Below are 22,786 nucleotides of genomic sequence, written 5' to 3' on the forward strand. Positions count from 1 at the left end.
ACCCAGGTGCCCTGAAATTCACCCTTTTAAGGAAGTATATAATTCATTGGTTTTTAGCGTATTCACAAAGTTGTGTAACCATCACCACTATCCAGAACATTTTATCACCCCAAAAACTGTACCCATCATCCAGTCATTCCCTCTTTTGCCCCAGTGTCTGGAAACCACTAATCTTTCTGTCACTATGGTTTTGCTTGTTCTCTACATTTTGTATGAGTGGAATCATATAATATGACACCTTTTGTGTCTGGCTTCATTCACTTAGCATAATGTTTTCAAGGTTTATTCATGTTGTGGCTAAAATGTATTGGTACTTTTTTATGGCTGAATAATTAATATTGTGTGGACACACCACATTTTGTTTATGCTTATCCATTCGTTGATTGATGACATTCAGGTTGTTTCTACTTTTCGGCTATTTTGAAGTAGGCAGCTCTGAATAACTGTGTACAAGTGTCTGGGTGGGTCTAAGTTTTCATTTCTCTTGGGTAGATACCTGGGAATAGAATTGCTGGGTCACATGGTAACTGTTAAGTGGCAGCAATTCACTTTGATTGGAATTCTGAAGGGAGGACATCATTTCTGTGGTTTTTAACAAACATACCTCTAAATCCTTTGCTTTTTTTGGTCAGGGTGGGTAATATGTTATTATAAATTTTTATTGTAAAAACTCATTTTTTGGTGTTTTGTAAGACTAAAGTTTGTTTTCACATGGGAACTGCAGTAATTTGCAGAACTAATTTTTGCCTAATTTTTTTTTGAAGTGCTACCCAAAAAATGCTATCTAGTCAGTAAATACTAGTAGAATATTTCATTGTTTTTTATTGCCTAAATGATGAGTAAGTGACTTGCAGAGTTGACATTATTTATAGAGACATAAAGGTAAATTTTTCATAGGCAGTCATTGGAAGGAAATCATAATTCACAAAACTAAGTAGTATGAAGTGGTAAAGAAGTGACTAAGTTAGCACAGGTTGGGTTTGGGTCAGGAAGGGCTTTACAGAGATGGAAACATTTAAGCTGGTCCCCGCAGAAGTAGTAGGTTTCTGAAACCGTGGTGCGTGGGAAGGGGCAAGCATCCTGTGCAGAAGCAAACCTGTGTGTGAGGGCATGGAGATTGAGAATTACATGCCTTGCTTAAGGACCAGCAGAGGCTTCAGGATAGCTCAAGCATGTGGATGAGTTTGGAAAGATACTCCTGTCTAGTCCTTGCCTCACTTTCCCCAGAGCTTGTATTGTGGGGCTGGTGGAGTGACCGCCCAAAGAAAGGTGGAGTTGACCATCTTCCGTACGGCTCATCCTTACAGATAGGAAGAGAGAATTCTGTCTCCCCACTTCGTCTATCTCCCTTTGTGTGTATGGTGGGATATGTGGGGGATATTTATTAAGTTGAAAATCTGAAGGCATTATTTTTATAGAAATTCATCTAGCAGATTAATTTTTGGGCACCTACTCTGTGTTCTGAAGTTTAGGATTTTAAAAAAGTAGATTATATAGAACTGTTACTGAATTAAAACATTTAGTAATGACCTACTCAGGTTAAAAAGCAGCCATACTGGATGTTGGGATACCCAGGTGAACAAGACTTGTATTTACATTCCTCTATGGAGAGGCAATCTAGGAGCAGACAAGGAAAACAAACCAGCTAGTGATAAGTGCGCTGCAGATAATGCAAGCCGGGTCATGTGGTGGATGTGACTGAGTGGTCCGGGAAAATCTTTGAGTGGAGGTGGTGTTAAAACCTAGATCTCAGTGACGACAGCTGACCACATGCAAGTCTGGGTATTAGAGCATTCTAGGCAGAAGAGATTTCAGATACAAAACTCTTAACATGCGATCAAGCTTGCTGGTAAAAGGGAACAGAGCTCCAATTTTATGTAGAGATTTTTGAGAAAGGCTGGTAAATTTTAATTTTATTCAGAGTGGATCAGAAGCCATTAGAGGCTTTAAATCCTTATGTTGTGATCTTGTTTACATTTTCTAAAGAATCCCTGTGGTTCTGTGTATGGGTGGTGGATAGGGTAAGAAGCAGTAAGAATAGTGGGGAGGCTTTGCAGTAATCCACAGGAGAGTTGATGGCTGGGACTAGGGCTGTGGTAGGGGATTCTGGAGGAAAATCAAAATTTTGGGATTTATTTTGGAGGTAGTATCAGTGCCTTGTGGTAGCTAGAGACAGTGATTATAGTCAGCCTGTCCTGTCACCTAATATTCATGTTTTATTCTAGGGAAATGTTTTTGTAATCCTGGAAGGCTGTGATAGACTAATGAGAAAAAACCAGAGTCAGAATTTGGGGTTTACTTCCTAAAGCTTTGTGACCCTGGGCAAGTCATTTTTACTTTTCCTAGTGCCCTGGATTCCTTGTTCATTAAAATGAATGTACTTGTAGCTCAGGGAGATTCTAGGTATCTTAGGGGTGAATACCTGAGGGTTTTTAGGATTAAGGGAAGTAATAATGTAAGTGTTTTGTGGCCTAATTTAAGGTGGTGTTATTTCAAGATGGCAGTTGTTGGTAATATTAATTATGGGATATGGATTTTGAGGTTATTGGTTTTAGTACCTACTTAAAGACAGGTATGGCATTATCATAATTTATTTCAATGGACCCTTGGGTCTTATTCATTTGGCCAATATCTGAGATTCAATAAGAAGTGGAGAGGGACTTGAATTTGCATCTAAGAAGTACAGTAAATTTTCCTGTATATGGGAGAAATGAGTACAAATATCAAGAGATGGAACTGATCTTCCCCTAGTAGATTAAAGTAGATTTCACCTTAACACTTTGGTGGAAGGCACTGGAGATTACTAAAGGAAAATGTAGGATTTTTTTTTTTTAAGATTTTTATTTATTTATTCGACAGAGATCACAAGGAGAGAAGCAGGCAGAGAGAGGGGGAAGCAGGCTCCCCACTGTGCGGAGAGCCTGACCCAGGGCTCAGTCCCAGGATCAGATCATGACCAGAGCTGAAGGCAGAGGCTTAACCCACTGAGTCACCCACGTGCCCCTGTAGGATATTCTTGAAGTGCGTGTGTATTTGTGTTTCAGTGACCGAGTAGATGCTTGAAGACCTGTCAGGTTGCATGCTCTACCAGCTGAGCCAGCCAGGTGCCCCAAGATTCTACAAATCTTACTCAATCTTGGCACTTACTCCGTTAATGATCTTTATAAAGGCAAAAGAAAATTTCAGACTATGTGTTGGAGTCTGCCATTAAAAAAAAAAGATTCTATTTGTTAGAGCACACAAGCAAGGGGAGCTGCCAGCAGAGGGAGAAGCAGGTTCCCTGGAGCCTGACCTGGGACTCTATCCCAGGACTCTGGGATCGGGACCTGAGGTGAAGGCAGACACTTGACCGACTGAGCCACCCAGGTGCCCGCAAATAGTGATTTTCGAATTCAGTTACCCTTTTTGCATTTATTAGTTGGATTTTTATTGCAAGGAGGAGCTTTCTCGTTTACTTGTTTGTGTATTTATCAATGTCTATGTAAACTTACAAATTTTTATTTTAGTCAGTGTTTTAAAATCTTTATTGTTGGGGCGCCTGGATGGCTCAGTTTGTCAAGTGCATGACCCTTGGTTTCAGCTCAGGTCGTGATGCCAGGGTTCTGGGATCAAGCCCCGAATCTGGTTGACGGTGCTCAGTGTGGAGTGTGCTTGAGATTCTTTCCCCTCTCCCTGTCCCTCAACCTCTGCTTCTCCTCCCCTGCTTGTTCTCTCTTTATATCCTCTAAAAAAATTAGTAAAATCTAAAAAAATAAAATCTTTGTTGTTATTGTTTATGGTGATGCTCAAGTTGATCCAAATTTGGTCAGTAGGAGCTCTTTGTAGTAATTTCTGTTTTTTTTTTTTTTTTTTTTTTTTTTAATTTTTTAGGTGTGGCTTTATTTCAGATTTGGTTTTATGTTTTAGAGCAGCTTTAGGTTCAACCCAAAAGTTACTGTGGTCTTTCTAAAACTCTCCATCATTCTTTGAGAGCTGATTTTGTTTTTTTTTTGAAGAGTTTCCAGTGTATTAGTGACAAAAAAAATTAAGGAGCAGATTTTAAAAAATAGACTTTATTTTTAGAGCAGTTTAGGTTAATAGCAAAATTGAGCAGAAACTATAAAGAGTTCTTCTATATCCCTTGCCCCAACACAGGCATAGCCTCCCCCAATATTAATCAGCAAAGTGGTTCATTTGTTTACAATTGATGAATCTGCCATGACAGATCATTATCAGCCAGATTCCATCATTTAAAGTTCACTTTTCATATCGCCATACTGTATGTGTCAAAACCCATAGGTTGTACAAGTATATACCATTTTAGTGTCATACAGCATATTTTCACAATCCTAAAAATCCTCTCTGCTCTGCCTGTACATTCTTGCCTCTCCACAATTCCTGGCAACCACTGATCTTTTCACTGACTCGTGAGTTTTGGTTTTTCTAGAATATCATGTAATTGGAATCACACAGTATACAGCCATTTCATATTGGCTTCTTCCACTTAGTAATAGGCATTTAAGGTTCCTCTGTGTCTTTTTATGGCTTGATCCCTCACTTGTTTTTAGTACTGAATAGTATTTCTTTCTTTCTTTTTTTAAATATTTATTTATTTGTTAGAGCACAAGTGAGGAGAGCAGCAGGCAGAGGGAGAGTTGGCTGAGCGGGGAGCCCGATATGGGACTCGATCCCTGAACTCTTGGATCATGACCTGAGCTAAAGGCTGATGTTTAACTGGCTGAACCACCTAGGCGTCCCTGAGTAGTAGTTCATTTTACCACAGTTTATCCATTCACTTTAGATCATGTGTCACACCTACTGAAGGTGCTTGCGAGTTTTGGCAATTACGAATAACATCTGTATGCAGACTTCTGTGGACATAAGTTTTCAACGACTTTGGGTAGATAACCAAGGTGCACAGTTGCTGGGTTGTATGAAGAAACTGTCACTCTTCGTAAGTGGCTGTACCATTTTGCATTACTGTCAGTAATGAATGAGAGGTCTTGTTGCTTTATGTCCTTGCTAGCATTTTGTGTTGTCAGTGTTCTGGATTTTGGCCATTCTATAATAGGTGTGTAGTGGTATCTAATTGTTGTTTTGATTTGCATTTTCCTATTGACATAGGATGTTGAGCATTTTTTCATGTGCTTATTGGCCATCTGTAGGTCTTTCCTGGTGAGGTTTGTCTGTTTAGGTCTTTTGCCCATGTTTTAATTGGATTGTTTGTTACTGTTGAGTTTCAAGAGTTCTTTGTATATTTTGAATAAAAATTCTGTAGCAGATAGGGCTTTTGCAAATATTTTTGGCTTATCTTTTCATTCCCTTGACTGTATTTAGCAGAGTGGAAGTTTTAAATTGTAATAAATACTTCAGAAGTATTTCTTTCATGGTATTTTATCTACAAAGTCATTGCCATAGCTAAGGTCATCTAGATATCCTTTTATTTTATCTTCTAGTTCTTCATTTTACATTTAGGTCTGTTTCTCATTTTGAGTGAATTTTTATGAAGGATGTGATGTCTATGTGTAAATTTTTTGCGTGTGGATGTCTCGTTGTTCCAGTGCCTTTTTTTTTTTTTTTTCCCCTTTGGGAAAAGACATCTTTTCTTCATTGTATTGCCTTTATTCCTTTGTCGATGATCAGTTGACTATATTTGTGGGTCTGTTTCTGTTCTATCTCATTCTTTTGCCAATAACACACTGTCTTGATTACTGTAGCTTTATAGTAAGTTTTGAAGCTAGGGGGATCAGTTCTCAGACTTTTTCTTAGTTCACTACTTTTTGGTTATTCTGGAAATTATGCTTCTCCATATAAACTTAGAATTGCTTTGTTGATACCCACAGAATTTTGATTGGGATTGCATTGAATTTCTTGATCATGTTGGGAAGAAGTGAGATTTTGACTGTTTTGAGTCTGCCATTCCATGAACATGGAATAATAATCCACTTACTTAGTTCCTCTTTGATTTTTTTTCATCAGAGTTTTATAGTTTTTCTCATATAGGTCTTGTATGTGTTTTGTTAGAGTTATACCCAAGTATTTAAATTTTGGGGGTGGTAATGTAAATGGTGATAATGTTTTTAATCTCAAATTCCATTTGTTCATTGTGTTATTATAGGAAAGCAGTTGATTTTGTATATTAACCTTTTATCCTGCACCCTTGTTATAATCACTTTATTAGCTCTAGGTGTCATTTTGTTGATTTTTGGGGGTTTTCTACATAGACGGTCCTATCTGTCAGTAAAGACAATTTTTCTTTGCAATTTGTGTACTTTTAATTTTCTCCTACAGCATTAGCTAGAATTTCTAATTTGTTGTTAAAAAGAATGATGAGGGGAAACATTTTTCCCTTATTACTGATCTTAATAGGAAAGTGTCTGGTTTTTCACCATTAAATATGATAGCTGTGGGTTTTTTGTATATGCTCTTTACCATGGTGGGGAAGTTCCCCTGTATTTCTTTTTTTTTTTTTTTTTTTTTAGATTTTATTTATTTATTTGACAGAGACAGATCACAAGTAGGCAGAGAGAGGAGGAAGCAGGCTCCCCGCTGAGCAGAGAGCCCGATGCGGGACTCGATCCCAGGACCCCAAGATCATGACCTGAGCCGAAGGCAGCGGCTTAACCCACTGACCCACCCAGGCGCCCTTCCCCTGTATTTCTAATTTGCTGAGAGTTTACCCCCTGCTTCATGGATTTGGCCATTCTAATGGGCTTGTTGAATTTTGTTAAATGCCCTTTCTGCCTGTATTTGTGTGATCTTGTGGGTTTTTTTTTTTTTAGTATGTTGATATGAAGGATTACATTAATTGATTTTTTTGAACAATTGAACTAGCCTTGGATATCTGGGATAAACCCCACTTGCTTGTGATGTATAATTCTTTTTATACATTGTTGGAGTTGAGGTTTGTTTTGTTGAGGATTTTTGTGTCTCTGTTCATGAGAGACATTGAAAAGACCTTTTTTTAAAAATCACTTTTTAACTTAGTTTTCTGAAGGGTGACATTCACCTGTGCAAGTTTACATTGAAATAAACTTTGGTTCATATTTTGAGAGATTTTTCTGTTTTTTGAACTGTACCTGCAAGTTATTAGAAAGAAGCTGTATTTGTAAGTTTTACAAATGTTTTAACATTGCTTCTCAAACACAAATATTTATTATTAGACTCAACAGTCATAAAATTCTGTAAAATTACCACAGAAGTTTGAAAATGCTCACTCTCATTTTCTCTATAGACCAGTAAAGAGTTTGTAGACTGTCACAGGCCCCTGGCAAACATTTGAGTAGCAGTCTGAATATTATGCAGTGTACTACTTCTTTCCTTGCTCTTTTTTTTTTTAAGATTTTATTTACTTATTTTAGAGAGAAAGCATGAGCATGGGGGCGGGGAGGGGCAGAGGGAGAGAGAGAATCTTAAGCAGGCTACATGCTGAGCACAGAGACTGACTTGAGGCTCCTTCCCAGGACCATGAGATCACAGCTGGAGCTGAAACCAAGAGTCCCTTCCTTAACTGACCGCAACACCCAGATGCCCCTCCGATGCTCTTTTTCGAATAGTCTGAGCCTTAATTCTCAGTCTTGAACAGCATTTGTTACTTTCGTAATAGATTTGAAAATGATGAAAAATAATGAAAATTAAAATTTTTCATTATGAACAGCTTCAGACATGCATACACACATACATAGAGAGAGACTAGGAAAATGAATTCTCATTTTCATTTCATTCTCATGGTTGGTCTTGTTTCATTTATGTTCCTCTTGCTTCCTCCCAGGGGAGTATTTTAAAGCAAATTCCAGACATTTTACAGCAATGTAAATATTTTCAGTAAGAGAAAAGGACTTTTTTTTTTTTTTTTAAAGAAAGGAAGGTGGGTGAGAGGCAGGCAGAGAGACAGAGAACCTTAAGCAGGCTCCATGCTCCCTGCTGAGCCTGATGTAGGGCTTGATCTCATAAGCCTGAGATCTTGACCTGATCCAAATTCAACTAACTGAGCCACTTAGGCACCCTGAAAAGGACTTAAAAAAAAAAAAAAAATTATATATATATATATATATATATATATATATATATATATATATATATATAATTTGTTTATTAGAGAGAGAGCGAGAGAAAGCAATGGAAGGGGGAGGGTCAGAGGGAAAAAGCAGAGTGGGAAGCCTGATGTGGGACTCCATCTTGAGACCTAAGCTGAAGGCAGACGGTTAACTGACTTAGCCACCCAAGTGCCCTGAAAAGGTCTTTTTTAAGAGCATAGGTACCGCACTGTTAATCACACCTTTAATAATTTCTTAATATCATATCAGTGTTGAGGTTAATTTTAACATGCATTTAAGTTTTAATGCACACCCCCCCCCACAGGAGTTTGCTGATTGCATCTCCATGGAATCAGTTCTGTCTATCCCCTATAATCCTGCAAACTGGTAATTAGATCTGGAAGCTTGATCTTACTCAGGTTTGATAACTATTATTATTTGGCACAAGTAATTCATAGATGGTATGGTATATGACTTTGATAGCTTTATTTTAAAAATAAGTTTTTAATACTGCTTACATCTATTAAGTGATTGTTACCTTGATATTAGTATGTATTTTAAAAATTGGGCTTGCTACCAGAACTTGTAACAAATGGAGCAGGGAAAAGTTAGGAAAATGTTTCATTATCTCTGGAAATAGAGTATTTGCAAAACAAATTCAATGAACAAGATTTTAAAGTGAATCTTTACATTGAAGAATAGTGAGATGCTTTGATAGTTACAGTTTAGTATATGGGGTGGAGATTCTCGAGATTATCTTAATTCTTTTTTTTTTTTTAACAGATGTGAGAGTTGAGGCTCTAAGAGAAAATTGATTTACTTGCTATGTTGCAGTCTTTACTTTCCTTTAAAACAGACTATATATAGGTGCTGGAGTTCATACACATCTGTCATTTGGGGGAGATTCTCCCTTCTTCGATTGCCAAATGAAATGGAAGCCTTTTCTTTAATTTTAATCAATATACTGTGGTTTCTTTAGTAATTTGGATTAGTGTATTAGTTTAAGGGAAATCAGGTTGGTTTTTTGTTTTTTGTTTTTTAAGATTTATTTATTTGAGAGAGAGAGAGAGCATTAGTGGGAAGTGCAGAGGCAGGGAGAGAGAATCTCAAGCTTATCTCATGACCTGACCTGAAATCTGATGCTTAACTCATTATGCCATCCAGATGCCTCTAGGCTGGCTTTAGTAGTATCTTCTGTCTCAGGGATTGCCTCCAAAATAAAAACAAAACAAAACAAAAAAACCCTTAAGGTATTTTATAGTTGAGAACCATGGTGACTATTTCCAAGTTGTTTTTTTTCCCCACTCAGTTTTAGATGCTAAATTTAGTATATTTTGTTTTATTAATAACTTTTTTACTTTCTTTTTAAGAGAGAGGGGCAGACGGAGAGGGAGAGTCTTTCCCAAGCGGGGCTTGATCTCAGAACCCTGAGATCATGACCTGAGCCAAAATCAAGAGTTGGATACTTAACTGACTGAGCTACCCAGGTGCCCCTTATAAATAATTTTTTAAGGTCTTACTGCTCAACTTTTTATTTATTTATTTTTTTAATTTATTTATTTGACAGAGAGAGAGAGATCACAAGTATGCAGAGAGGCAGGCAGAGAGAGAGAGAGGAGGAAGCAGGCTCCCTGCCGAGCAGAGAGCCCGATGCGGGACTCGATCCCAGGACCCCGAGATCATGACCTGAGCCGAAGGCAGTGGCTTAACCCACTGAGCCACCCAGGCGCCCCATTGCTCAACTTTTTAAAGATTTTGTAATAGTTCTCAATCTAGATACGCCATGGGAATATTCTGTATAATTTTTAAAATTTATTTAAAGATTTTATTATTTGACAGAGCACAAGCAGGGGGAGCCGCAGAGGGAGAGGGGGAGGCAGGCTCCCCGCTGAGCAGGGAGCCTGACAGGGGCTTGATCCCAGAATCCTGGGCTCATGACCTGAGCTAAAGGCAGACGCTTAACCAACTGAGCCACCCTGGCATCCCTTGAGATCTGATTCTTGATTACTTTTTACAAAATTTCACATAGATTTAGCACTTTCAGAAGGTATTTAATGATTGCAAAAGTTTTTATGACCTTTACAAGACACAAAGGACTTGTGTCCTTTATATTGCAGGACTTGAGTAGTTAACCCGCTCATGAGTGCCTGTGGTTTGATATACCTAGTTGTTGTTGGTGGAAATTGTCTACTGAGGTCTTGCCACAGGAGTGGATCCCATCCCCTAAAATTTCTTTTTGCCTGAAATTTTTCCTGTCTTTTTTCAGTACACTCAATATGGTCTGTTCTGTGGATTTTACTAAACACAGGGCTGGTCCACATTTCATACCTCTTGATGCCCTCCATGCCACAGTTTGTTTTTTTAAAATTATTTATTAGAATGTGTACATGCGTGCTGAGCAAGCATGGGTGGGGAGGATATGGAGGGGCAGAGGGAGAGGGAGAGAGGGAGAGAAACTTAAGCAGCCTTCATGCTGCTTGTGGAGCCTAGTCCGATGTGGGACTTGATCCCACAACCCTGAGATCATGACCTGAGCCAAAACCAAGAGTCTGCCCCTTAATGGACTGTACTATCCAGGTGTCCCTGACCCACAGTTTTTGAAAGCTTGGCTACCTGATTGAAAACTGAGGGAGGGAATAATACAGGGAAGACAACACACACAAATCAGTATTCTGGAAACTAGTACCAGGAGGGAATACAGTTAGTGCCAAATGCCAGTGGAAGTGTGGTGGTTTGGTGTACTTGAAGTGATTTGGAAAACACTCATAAGAGAGATGAGACTTGAACCGAGCTTTGAAGAAGGGATGGGATTTGCCACAGGTTGGGCATGTGTATCTGTTATGCTTGGGTTTGTAAAGGTAGTGCCTTCATGTATCATTGGGGCGGGTTGGGGGTGGTAATTGCATGAGGCTCGGGTATGTGTGAGGTGTTTGGGAGTGAGTCTGTGAGGTGGGTTGTGTGTGTGACTATGGGAAGGAGTTGGGAGTTCTTACTATTGTGGAATTGCTTAGGAAAGAGTGCTTTGCTATTAGGATTTTTCTGGTAACCGTAAGCTGTGGATTACAGGAAGGGTGGATTTAGAAAGGGAAGGTACTTAGAAGGTTATTATAGTAGTTCTGACCTGAACTGAGAAGGGTTGAAGGCAGTGGGAAATGGGAAGGAAGGAACTGATTGGACAGAAACCACTAGAGAGACCCTGGTCGGGCGAAGGGCAAAATTCAAGAGGATTCTGCCTTTCTGTGCTGGGTGCAGAAGGTCCTCATGGTTCCTTAATGGATATAGGAGAAATCAGGGTTAAGGGTTTGCTGTGAGAGGAGGAGAAGAGGTTTAATGTAGGATGTGATAAGGTATTGGAGCCCTGAAATGAGGTCAGCTTTATGGATAAAGGGTTCACTGTATCATCAGTCTTCAGGATCTTGCTTAAGGCCAGTTGTTTTTTTCTGTTGACTGTTGTGAGGAAGGACAGTGATGTAGAAAGATGCGGAGGAGAAGAGAGGGGAATGACTGTGTGGGAGTTTTGGTTTAAAGAGTTAAGTAGTACTTTTTATATATCAGTATTACAGTTCAGAATTATCATGTGATATTGTAACAGAACCTGAAAATTCAGCATGCTTGGAATAACCTAGTTTTAACTTGCATCTCTGTTCTGCTAAGATGCTTTCTGAGCATTTATAAATTTCCATAGATTTATGTTAATATTTATATCAACAATTTATATTAATGAGTTAGTGTTTATATTACTGAGTACAGACTCATATTTAATAAGGCTAATACAGGGGTGCCTGGGTGGCTCAGTGGGTTAAGCCGCTGCCTTCGGCTCAGGTCATGATCTCAGGGTCCTGGGATTGAGTCCCGCGTCGGGCTCTCTGCTCAGCGGGGAGCCTGCTTCCCTTCCTCTCTCTCTCTGCCTGCCTCTCTGCCTACTTGTGATCTCTCTCTCTCTCTCTGTCAAATAAATAAATAAATAAATAAATAAATCTTAAAAAAAAAAATAAGGCTAATACAAAACCTTAAAGACTGCTATTAGTCCTTCATTTGGATGACTTACCATTTGAAACTAACTGGCAAGGGGGCTTCTCTGTTTCTTTTCTTCTTATTTTTTTTAAAGATTTATTTATTTGATAGAGCATACATAGCAGGAGGAGGGGGACAGGGAGAAGCAGACTCCCCATTGAGCAGGGTAGCCTGACCTGGGGCTTGATCCCAGGATCCTGAGATCATGACCTGATCCGTAGGCACATGCTTAAGCAATTGAGCCACCCTGGTGCCCTGTTTCTTTCTTAAGGAGTTTATACATGATGAGGATTATTTCACTTCTCCCGTTTTTTTCCATAGGGTTTTAGTAGGTGCTTGGGAGAATTTGTAGGGTAGCTATGATTTTGAGGAATTTCCTTTAATAAGGATCTGGTTCTTCAACAGTGTTTGGTAATGCTTCACTAATATGGGCTAATTAATTCATTATTAAGCATGACAATATAAAAAATGTTTAATTGATAGCTTCTCTTTTCCCCTGATCATTAGTCTGTATACTCATAATACTTGGGCTTTTATTATTATTTCATCTGGGAAGTATATACTCAAAAGCAGTTGTCAGTTTAGGACTGATTGATATACTTGGAGACATTATTCAGTCTGTCTGCAGGTAGAGCTTGATGCATGAATGGATTCATGGATTCTTTGATCCACAGGATGAGAATTGTTGGTGTGGCATTCGAACCACCGGAGTATTTGTTTGAAGAGTAGAAGTTGTGTGTGGTTCTCCTTAAAGAGGGTCCAGATTGTGCAGATTTTGTTTTTGCTTTTTATTGCACCAATTAATGCAAGTATAATTCATTGGATAGAATTTAGAAGTGTTTCCATGTAAAATTAGACTTGCAAATTAAATTTACTTGGATATATGACTATGTTAACATAAAAGATATTTTTAACAGTTTTATTTTGCTGTACAGTATTAATTCTCAGAGCTGGTTGCTATTAAAAATAATTTTATGTTTTTTGGGGGATTTTTGACATCTGGAAGTAAAGAAGTACTTAGTGTTAATTTGTTGTCAGTAATGCAAAATCATATAGTTCAGCCAAAGTCATCTTTACTCTTCCATTCCACTTACTGATTACAGCAGGTATAAATGGCTCTCTCAGATAATCCTCTCCAGTGAGTTTTAGTTTTCAGTTACTAAAAAACGGTCTTTCTCCAAAGCCTCAATTTCGCATAGAGTTGACACTGTATACATCATTATTTAATATAATTCACTTGCCTTAAAACTTTGGAGCATGGTTTTGGTATTGCTTAGTTAACCTGGATTTTTGAAGAGGGAGGCTACTTACCAGGCATATATGACAGTGACTCTATTTTTTATGACAGTTTTTTGTTTTTTTGGTAAGATGTGGACATTTAAACACGCTGTGCTGGCACATTAGTTCCATGAAGGTGAGCTAAGATAATGTAAATTTACAAGCTGTTCAGTTGAGCCTATAAACATATCAAACTAAGACTTAGTGAAGCAAGCATGAAATTTTGAATGTGAATATTTTGAATGAAATACTGAAATTACATATAGTAGCCCTGTATATATATTCATTATGTCATTTGTTCTTGTCATGATAAGTTTCTACTTGACCATGTTTTTTTTTCTAGTAGCACAAGCAACTTATTTATAGTTCATTCCTGAGAAACTAAAGGAAGAAACTGCCTAGTGAATATGAAATATGAACTGTATGATTATAGTTTCTTGCTCTTTAGCACACTTTTGGACTGCTTTTGGAGTGTATGTAATCTTTGTGTACAAGCTAAATTTCAAAATCTAAGCAATATAAATATAAATAACCTGGGTTAGGGGGAAAATACAGTTGCTGAAGGAGAAAAAGACTTCAGGCTAAATACAAGCAGTATTTTTTGCTTTTCTACTTAGTTTTACATCCTTTCTCTCTTCAATAATAACAAGTAGTATGGGTAGGAACTGATTTAGCACGACTCAGTGAATATTAGGGATTCCATTAGTTCACATACACACACGGCTAAGGCTTTAGAGAAAAATGTCTTTCCCATGTCTTTTTGACTGACCAGCGCAATGAGTTAGCTAATTTTGTTGTTAAATAAATTTAACTTACTAAATTACAATGCTAAATACAGTTCATTATTAAAAGAAATGAGTAGGATTAAAATAAAGGCTTTTTAAAAAATAAATACTGGATAAAATAGCAGGCTTCAAGTGAAACTCAGTTTTGGTTTCCTTTACAGGACTAGCTATTCACAGTCAGACAGAACTACTTAGCACGCTTTGCCAGTGTCTCCTGAGGAAGTCAGAATCTGAGCCAGCATGAAGACTGAATCTTGTCTTTGGTCTGATTTATAAGTCATACTTTTATTCTAACCATGTGCAAGGTGGAGGTTATAGCATGGAAACTAAAACCTTAGTAAGTGTGATTTTTATTTTAGCTAATAAATTATAGCCTTTCTTCTAGTGAATTTGTCCTCTTAATGGAGTTCACACTATAAATGGGGTGAGGACTTGGCAAACAGGGACACAGTAATAAACACATACAAAGTGAAAGATGAAGCTTTTCAGGTCAGGAAAAATCCCTGAGAAAGGGAGGCAAAAGCTTCTGTTACTCTGCCTAGGATTTTTTACTTTTCTCGTTAAAAATATGTGGCAGGATGATATTTAGTTGAGAAGGGATATAAGTAAATGAAGAGTCACGCTTTAGTGGCAGCCATTAAAACAGTGTGGAGATTCCGCAAGAAATTAAAAATAGAACTTCCCTATGACCCTGCAATTGCACTACTGGGTATTTACCCCAAAGATACAGATGTAGTGAAAAGAAGGACCATCTTTACCCCAATGTTTATAGCAACAGTGGCCACGATCGCCAAACTGTGGAAAGAACCAAGATGCCCTTCAACGGATGAATATACACAACGGACATATATAAAGTGGTCCATATACACTATGGAGTATTATGCCTCCATCAGAAAGGATGAATACCCAACTTTTGTAGCAAGATGGACGGGACTGGAAGAGATTATGCTGAGTGAAATAAGTCAAGCAGAGAGAGTCAATTATCATATGGTTTCACTTATTTGTGGAGCATAACAAATAACATGGCGGACACGGGGAGATGGAGAGGAGAAGGGAGTTTAGGGAAATTGGAAGGGGAGGTGAACCATGAGACTATAGACTCTGAAAAACAGTCTGTGGGTTTTGAAGGGGCGGGGGGGTTAGAGGTTGGGGGAACCAGGTGGTGGGTATTAGAGAGGGCACGGATTGCATGGAGCACTGGGTGTGGTGCAAAAACAATGAATACTGTTCTGCTGAAAAGAAATTTAAAAAAAGTAATTATTAAATTTGCTGTGGAAGTTACTTCATAAATTAGTTGGCATTAAATCATGAAGTCTTCATTTTAGTGTAGTGTTAGTAATAAGCCCAGTGTAGAATCCTATGAACCTTTTTAAATAGTGAATATAGGTTTTTAGTATGAATTGAATTTTGAGTGTATTTTAAATACTGAATATTTTGAGTATGAGTATTCAAAATTATATTGGCATGAGTATGCTAATAGTTATCTTAGGGACATTCTGTTGATTTTATTGTCCCAGTAGATGATGTGTAGTTTTTATTTTTTTGTGCTTCAGAGATAAGTAGATTTTGAAGGGTGTAGGCTATCAAGGAACTTGATCTGTATTTCATAGTGTTCCTTTTCTGATTGTAAGGATTACTCTTCAACATTTTTCTTTTCTGCCTGTGCTTATTAATAAGAGCAGTGGATAAGTAGCACTTTTAAGGTGCTTTTTCTTCCTTTAGCAAAAATGATAGAGTTGACTTTGTTTGATCTTCTGAATTCTTCAGTGAATCAAGCATAAGGATGCTGTACCTAGATAGCATAAGAATCTATGTTGTTCATAATTTGAGAATGGTTACATGTTTAAGTTATGTGATTTGTGTTCTTTCCCTTCTCTTTGAATCTTAACTGTTGGTTACTCTTCTAAATCGGTGGTGATGACCTGGCTTAAATTAAACATCTGTTAGTGGCCTCTCTGTTTTAACTTGCTTCCCTCTTTGAACAAACCTCCCTTTATCTTCTGCTTATCCCTTCTGCATTCTAAAGTGCAATTTCATTAAATCCCTGAGGTCTAAGATTTTTCTTTGGAAACTTATCTCTGGTGTCTCTAATGGAAATTGGAAAAGTAAGGATAGTTCATTGCTAAATCTCACAGGCTGCTTTTGTGAGATTTCTATTTTGTAAGTTGAAGGGTACTTTTGGGGCACAGAGATGGAATTATGTAGTTATTGTTTTAATAACTATGTCCTAATTATTTATAGCTTCCTGCCTGACATAACTCACTTCAAGAAGAGCACAATGTCAGAACGTGGAATTAAGTGGGCTTGTGAATATTGTACGTATGAAAACTGGCCATCTGCGATCAAGTGTACTATGTGTCGCGCCCAAAGACCAAGTGGAACAATTATCACAGAAGATCCATTTAAAAGTGGTTCAAGTGATGTTGGTAGAGATTGGGATCCCTCCAGCACCGAAGGAGGAAGTAGTCCTTTGATATGTCCAGACTCTAGCGCAAGACCCAGGGTTAAGTCTTCATACAGCATGGAAAATGCAAATAAATGGTCATGCCACATGTGTACCTATTTGAACTGGCCAAGAGCAATCAGATGTACCCAGTGCTTATCCCAGCGTAGGACCAGGAGTCCCACAGAATCTCCTCAATCCTCAGGATCTGGTTCAAGACCAGTTGCTTTTTCTGTTGATCCTTGTGAGGAATACAATGATAGAAATAAACCGAACACAAGGACCCAGCACTGGACTTGTTCAATTTGCACGTATGAAAACTGGGCCAAGGCTAAGAAATGTGTTGTTTGTGACCATCCCAGACCTAATAATATTGAAGCAATAGAGTTGGCAGAGACTGAAGAGGCTTCTTCAATAATAAATGAGCAAGACCGAGCTCGGTGGAGGGGAAGCTGCAGCAGTGGGAATAGCCAAAGAAGATCACCCCCCACTACCGGACGGGACTCGGAAATGAAAATGGATTTTCAGAGGATTGAATTGGCTGGTGCTGTTGGCAGCAAGGAGGAACTTGAAGTGGACTTTAAAAAACTAAAACAAATTAAAAACAGGATGAAAAAGACCGATTGGCTATTCCTCAATGCTTGTGTGGGTAAGTTTCTACATTTTTTGAAAGGGATGGGAATAGGTATTAAGAATGACATGGAAGATATAAACAGTACCAATATTATTTAGGATTTAGGTCATTCAGCATGATAGCTGTACTCCCACTGTCCATGCATAATAATCTGTATTTGTGATCTTGTTATAACTTTATTCTAAATCGCCTCCATTTCACTGTGTGTCTTTCCATCATTAAGGAGAAAAACTTCTTAAGTAAGGTTTTTTACACATCAATAGGAGAAAAATATACCTGGAGTTTGAAACTGCTGCTCTGTTTATTTTAACAAGATGTGACTGAGGAACACCAGCTGCTGCTTCGGAGTGTTTGTAAACAGTGTGAGCATCTTGTGATGACAGAAGCTTTAGTCAGATGTTAAAAATATCACAAAAATGTGACTCCAAGAAGTTGAACAAACATAACATTGACCTTGAAAATACTGATGTTAATTTAACATGAATGTCATGTAGTTAATACTGGCAAATTTTATAAAACTGATTTCACGTAGCCAGCTGGATTCCACAGTTCCAATCATGATATGTGTGTGTGTATTGTGGTTTTAGTACTTCCTAAAGAAATTCTGGATATTGATCCCAAGTTACTGGTTCAGACCTGTTGAAGGACCAGGACATGTTAGAGAGCAGGGTTTTCTCTAGTTTTACCAACCTTGTGAATTAAATATTTGTGATGTAATTCACAAAAGCAGTTATTGGACACCCTGTGCTTTTTTGTTTCTTTTGAGTAGGTTAGCTTTTTGAGTTTTTTGATTTAAATTATCATAATTTTTGATAATTTAATGGGGTTTAATTATCCCCACTGGGGATATTTTGGGTGGTGCTTGCTTTGACATTCTGTTTTTTTAAGATTTTATTTATTTATTTATTTGACAGAGATCACAAGTAGTCAGAGAGGCAGGCAGAGACAAAGAGGGAAGCAGGCTCCCCGCTGAGCAGAGAGCCCACGTGAGGCTCCATCCCAGGATCCTGGGATCACGACGGCCTGAGCCTGAAGGCAGAGGCTTTAACCCACTGAGCCACCCAGGCACCCCTGACATTCTGTTTTGTAGAGAAAATTTTTGTAAAGGATTATTCGGAGTGACTAAAGTTAGATATTGTGTGGAACAGTAGCTAAGCCTTAAATATAGCTTAGCTGTATGTGTATGTTTTTTACAGGTGTGAATTTCTTTTGTTTACCCTCCTGAGTATAGCTTCAAGAACAGAAGATGTAACTATATGAACTTGTAAGTCCTAAGCGTAGATTTCAAGAAATCTGAGTTTTTTATTTTAGTTTTGTTCTGGTAAAAAGAATGTCCCAGAAGGTGAGTCCTTCTGAACACCAAAACACAATAGGCACTTAGTAACTCTTAGCTCCAATTTTCTTCTGTCCGAGGAGTACGGATGAGAGCACACTGACCCATTTTAGATTATCTGTGTTTTTCCATTTCCTCCCATAGATTATTTTCCCCCTCCAAGTTGGGGTACCCTATATGGCATAATTTTCTTTCTTTCTTTTTTTTTTAAAGGAGATACATTGTATTTATTTTATTGAGGCCAAAGTCAACCCGTAACATAAAATTCACCATTTTGAAAGTGAACAGTCAGTGGCATTTAGAGCATTCACAGTGTTGTGCAGCTACCACCTGTCTGGTGCTAAAACATTTTCATCACCCCAAAAGGAAACCCTGTAAACCTCTACCTCCCCTCCTCTCCCAAGTCCCTGGCAATCATGTCTGCTTTCTGTCTCTCTGGATTTACCTATACTGGATATTCCATATAAATGGAATCTTATGTGACCTTTTGTATCTAGGTATGATTGTCTTTAAATTACTTGAATGCCTTTTGGAAACTCTTAAATCGTTTTTGCAGGTGGTAATGGACTATGCATACATTTAGTACAAGGTTGTTTTATAGTACATATACGTTTACAGATGGAAGTGAAGTACATTGTGACGATTATTAACTTATGTTGGGGTCTTAGAATCCTTTAGAAATCAGAGGTTCCTTCTTCAAGTTAGTGTATCTCAGGATAAGTAATTCTGCTTTGAAATATTTTCTCTTGAAACACAGATTAGACAAATCAATATAACTTTGTCTGTGTGGCTGTTACTTCTTTATGATGACTCTCATTTTGCTGCTACCTTTTATTTCTTTCCACATACCTTTTTTTCTTTTGGGGTAATCATCTTTATACCTCTATGCATTTTGATGGCTGTGATTTCATTTTAAAGAGGAACAAAAAACTTACGCCAGCAGGTCCAGTATTGTGTTTGATCTTATTTCATTTACCAAATGGTTTGTTATTAGGTCCCTATTCCCACCCACTCCAGAGTTTCTAGGTTCTTAGGGCTAAGTATTAATTGTATTTAGTTTTTAGTAAGGTGCATTGTTTTCCCTATCAACAAATACTTTTAACTTCACCATACAATATGGTTCTGAACTGTTGTACCAGAAATTATGACTGTGTGTTTATTGGGTAGTGCTATCTTGATTTGTAAACATCACTGAAATATGTGTAAAAAAAATTTTTTTTTTTTACCTTGTGTTTAACGGAAGCTCACATGTACTGAACATTAATCTTTACCTCCCTTTTTCTGCCTACTTTATGTTCTCCAGGTTTCATTAGATGTGGTATATTATGGCTTGTCCATGTTAGGCATTTAAGAAAATCATCTCTGTGGTTCCCTTGGTAGCACATAAAAAAAAATAATCTCTGAAGTATATACACTAAGTATAAAGTATTTACTGAGTATAAAATTTATACTAAGTATAAAATGTGAGACTTAACCCCTTTGAAATTGGAAAAAGTCTCAACCTTGTAGCTGGTTAAGATAGAATTAAGGAGAGTTTAGTTGTTAAGAAGGCAAGTAAACCAAAGTGCCAGCAGTATTGAGCAAGTTTCTTTTTTACACGACTTTTGGGTATAATTTCCACCTAAATCGTTATTACTATCTTATATAGTGAGCGGACATTGGGGACAGCGATGCCAAGATCTGACATCAGTGAAAGTGGAATCTGGGAGTAGGAACTGGGATGGTAAAGACAGAGGTGTGAATTTAAATGTGCAGTTGTCTCTGGAATGTGTGCAGTTTGGTGCCAGGTGTTTTCTGGGAGGTCATGTTGGTGCTAATCATAGACAGCCTTTCCGGCTGGATAGATAATGCCCCTGGAGAACCAGGGCACTACTACCTAACACACCATTTTAGTTCTGCTATTGTATTGAATCAGTTGCCCTTTAGAAGAACATTTTAATTTGTGACCCAGGTTGATCCCTTGAAAAGGTACTGGGTCATGTAAGAATCCCAAATTAAATCTGTGGTGATAGCTTTCTGTCTTCCTGAACTCTGGACTTGTGTATCCAGTTGTATATACTACATTTTGCCTTGAATAGCTAATATTTCCAACTTCTTTCCAACTTATCGAAGCTGAAACTGAACTGGCCCCTTAAACCTATTTTTTCGTAGTTCCCTTCTCCCTCGATGGCTGGTTTATCATTCTACCGGCTGTGCCCAAAGCCTCGGTCATCCTTGATTCTCCTTTTTCTCTTATGCCTTTCCTACTTGTGAGAAAAACTTACTGGCTCTACCTTTGAAATACGTACAGGATCTGCATGTCCATAATCCCTTCTGTCCTTTTTCTCTTTTACCAATTGTTCTCCTTATAGGAGATATTCTTCTAAAACTCTGCTCGAACTAACTCTTCAGTGATCGCCTGTGTTGCTCAGAGTAAGAGCCAGAGTCCCTCTAGACCCCACAGCTGTATTCTGCACCTTCCTTTCCCCCAACACGGTTCTTCTCCCACCTGTCTGTTGCTCTCCACTTCACTCATTCCCTTTAGCCACTCTGGCCACCTTTCTTCTCTACAAATCAACCTCGGGCCTTGATTCTTGCAGTTTGCTCTGCCTGGATTGCTCCTTTCTGGATTGCACGATCAGCTCATTTATTAGTTGCTTAAAATTCTTTTCGTAGTTGCTGCCTTCTTGGTGAGGCTTCCCTGACTGCTGTACGTACAGTTCCAGCCCTGTCCTCATCCCCTTCCCCCAGTTTTAATTGTCTTCATAACACTTGCCACTTTATTATTTGTCTCTTTCTTCCTTAGAATTTAAGCGTTGTGAGTGGCGGGAATTTTGTTTCCTTCACAGCTATATCCTGGTACTTAAAACAGTGTCTGACATGTAGCAGACATTGAGGCATTTGTTAAATCATTCAGTGAATACGCCCTTGTCGAAACTGGCATCTGGACAGATAGACCTTTCTGCTGCTTTTCTGAATTTCTAGATTTTTTACTTTCTTCCAAGCTTTCTGTATTTTTTACTTTGCAGACTACTCCTGGGGCTTGACCCTGTGGGAGCCATTTGACTTCTCCCTATCAGGAAAAGATAGGAAGTTGGTACAACAGAGTCTTCTTAGAAGAGGCAGGCCCCAGTTTATCACTAGGCAGTCTGTGAATATGAACAGTCTGAAGTCAGATTTCTTTACCTTACATTTCTCTGTCTTCCTGCTTTCACTGATGAATATCTGACAGTTTGGTGGATATATGATATAAAGAAAAAAGTCATGTGTATGCTGTGCCTGAAGTCCTAAAGCAAATGCACTTTTTACTGGACCACTTTTATAGTCAGTCGTCCTTGGATCTGTTGGTGCGGTTTGGCGCCTTGTCTCCTGTCTACAGCAACAGCTCTGTCTTTCTTACGTTTAGCTTGTCCAGTGACCCTGCTAATGAAGATGGGAAGGATTTGAGATGGGGGGTCAGAGTAGGTGGAGGGGTAAAGTGGTGTAGGGTTGAAACTGGATTTTATGGGGCCAGTGGCATTATAGAAAATGTGTGTGTCAGTCAAGTCTCCTGTTGTTCCCAGGCTTTGGGGTGACCTGAAGCCTGCACTTGTGTCCCCTGTTGAGAATCACTGGTTAAGTCACGATTTCCTTTACCAGTGAACGAGCTGAAACGGAATCATGATGATTATAGTCCGGGGTATTCCTGAGCAAAATTTTGATGGGTTTAAAAACTTAAGTGATTTCTTTTCTTTTTCTTTTTTTTTGATTTTAGTTCTTTATTTGAGAAAGAGAAACAGATAGCAGCAGAGAGCATGAGCAGGGAGGAGAGGGAGAAGCAGGGAGCCGAGTGCCGGGCTTGATCCCAGGATTCCAGAAGGCAGACCCTTAACCAGCTGAGCCATCCATGTGCCCCATAACTGTGATTCTTAAAACATAGAAAATGTTAGAATTGACTTTTTATTTCAGGTTGTCTGCAAAGATAGTTCTGTTTGATCAAATATTTCCCCTTTTCTCGTATCTGTGTTGAAAATCAGTATTTGTGGCTGTTATTTTCTGTCCTGATGCCAGTTGTATTTTGGTCCCTTGTCTGTGTACCATGCCTTACATAGCCACTCCGGAGTGCCAGATGCAACTGCAGAAACACCTCTAATGTATATAGTGCTACACATGTCAGAATGTGTTTGTTTGCTTTCACTGATACTCTTGTTTTCCTTAATTTTATTTTTTTTTTACTTTTGTCATTTTATGAAAAATTAGCAAGGTATAGGCTTATTACATTTAAAAATACTCTATTTTCTATCATTATTAAGAATTATGGATATG

General features: G+C 38.3%; 1 protein-coding gene across 1 annotated transcript in view; it reads left to right on the forward strand.

Moving 5' to 3' along the window:
• ZRANB1 (zinc finger RANBP2-type containing 1) overlaps nt 1-22,786 on the forward strand; it is a 58,261-nt gene that overhangs the window by 4,369 nt on the left and 31,106 nt on the right. Inside the window, exon 2 of the mRNA XM_044240709.1 lies at nt 16,334-17,184. Within this exon, the coding sequence (XP_044096644.1) occupies nt 16,371-17,184 (814 nt within the window). The 5' untranslated portion in view covers nt 16,334-16,370. The remainder of the gene's footprint in view (nt 1-16,333; nt 17,185-22,786) is intronic.

Source organism: Neovison vison, chromosome 2 (genome assembly GCF_020171115.1).
Source record: "Neovison vison isolate M4711 chromosome 2, ASM_NN_V1, whole genome shotgun sequence".
NCBI lineage: Eukaryota > Metazoa > Chordata > Mammalia > Carnivora > Mustelidae > Neogale > Neogale vison.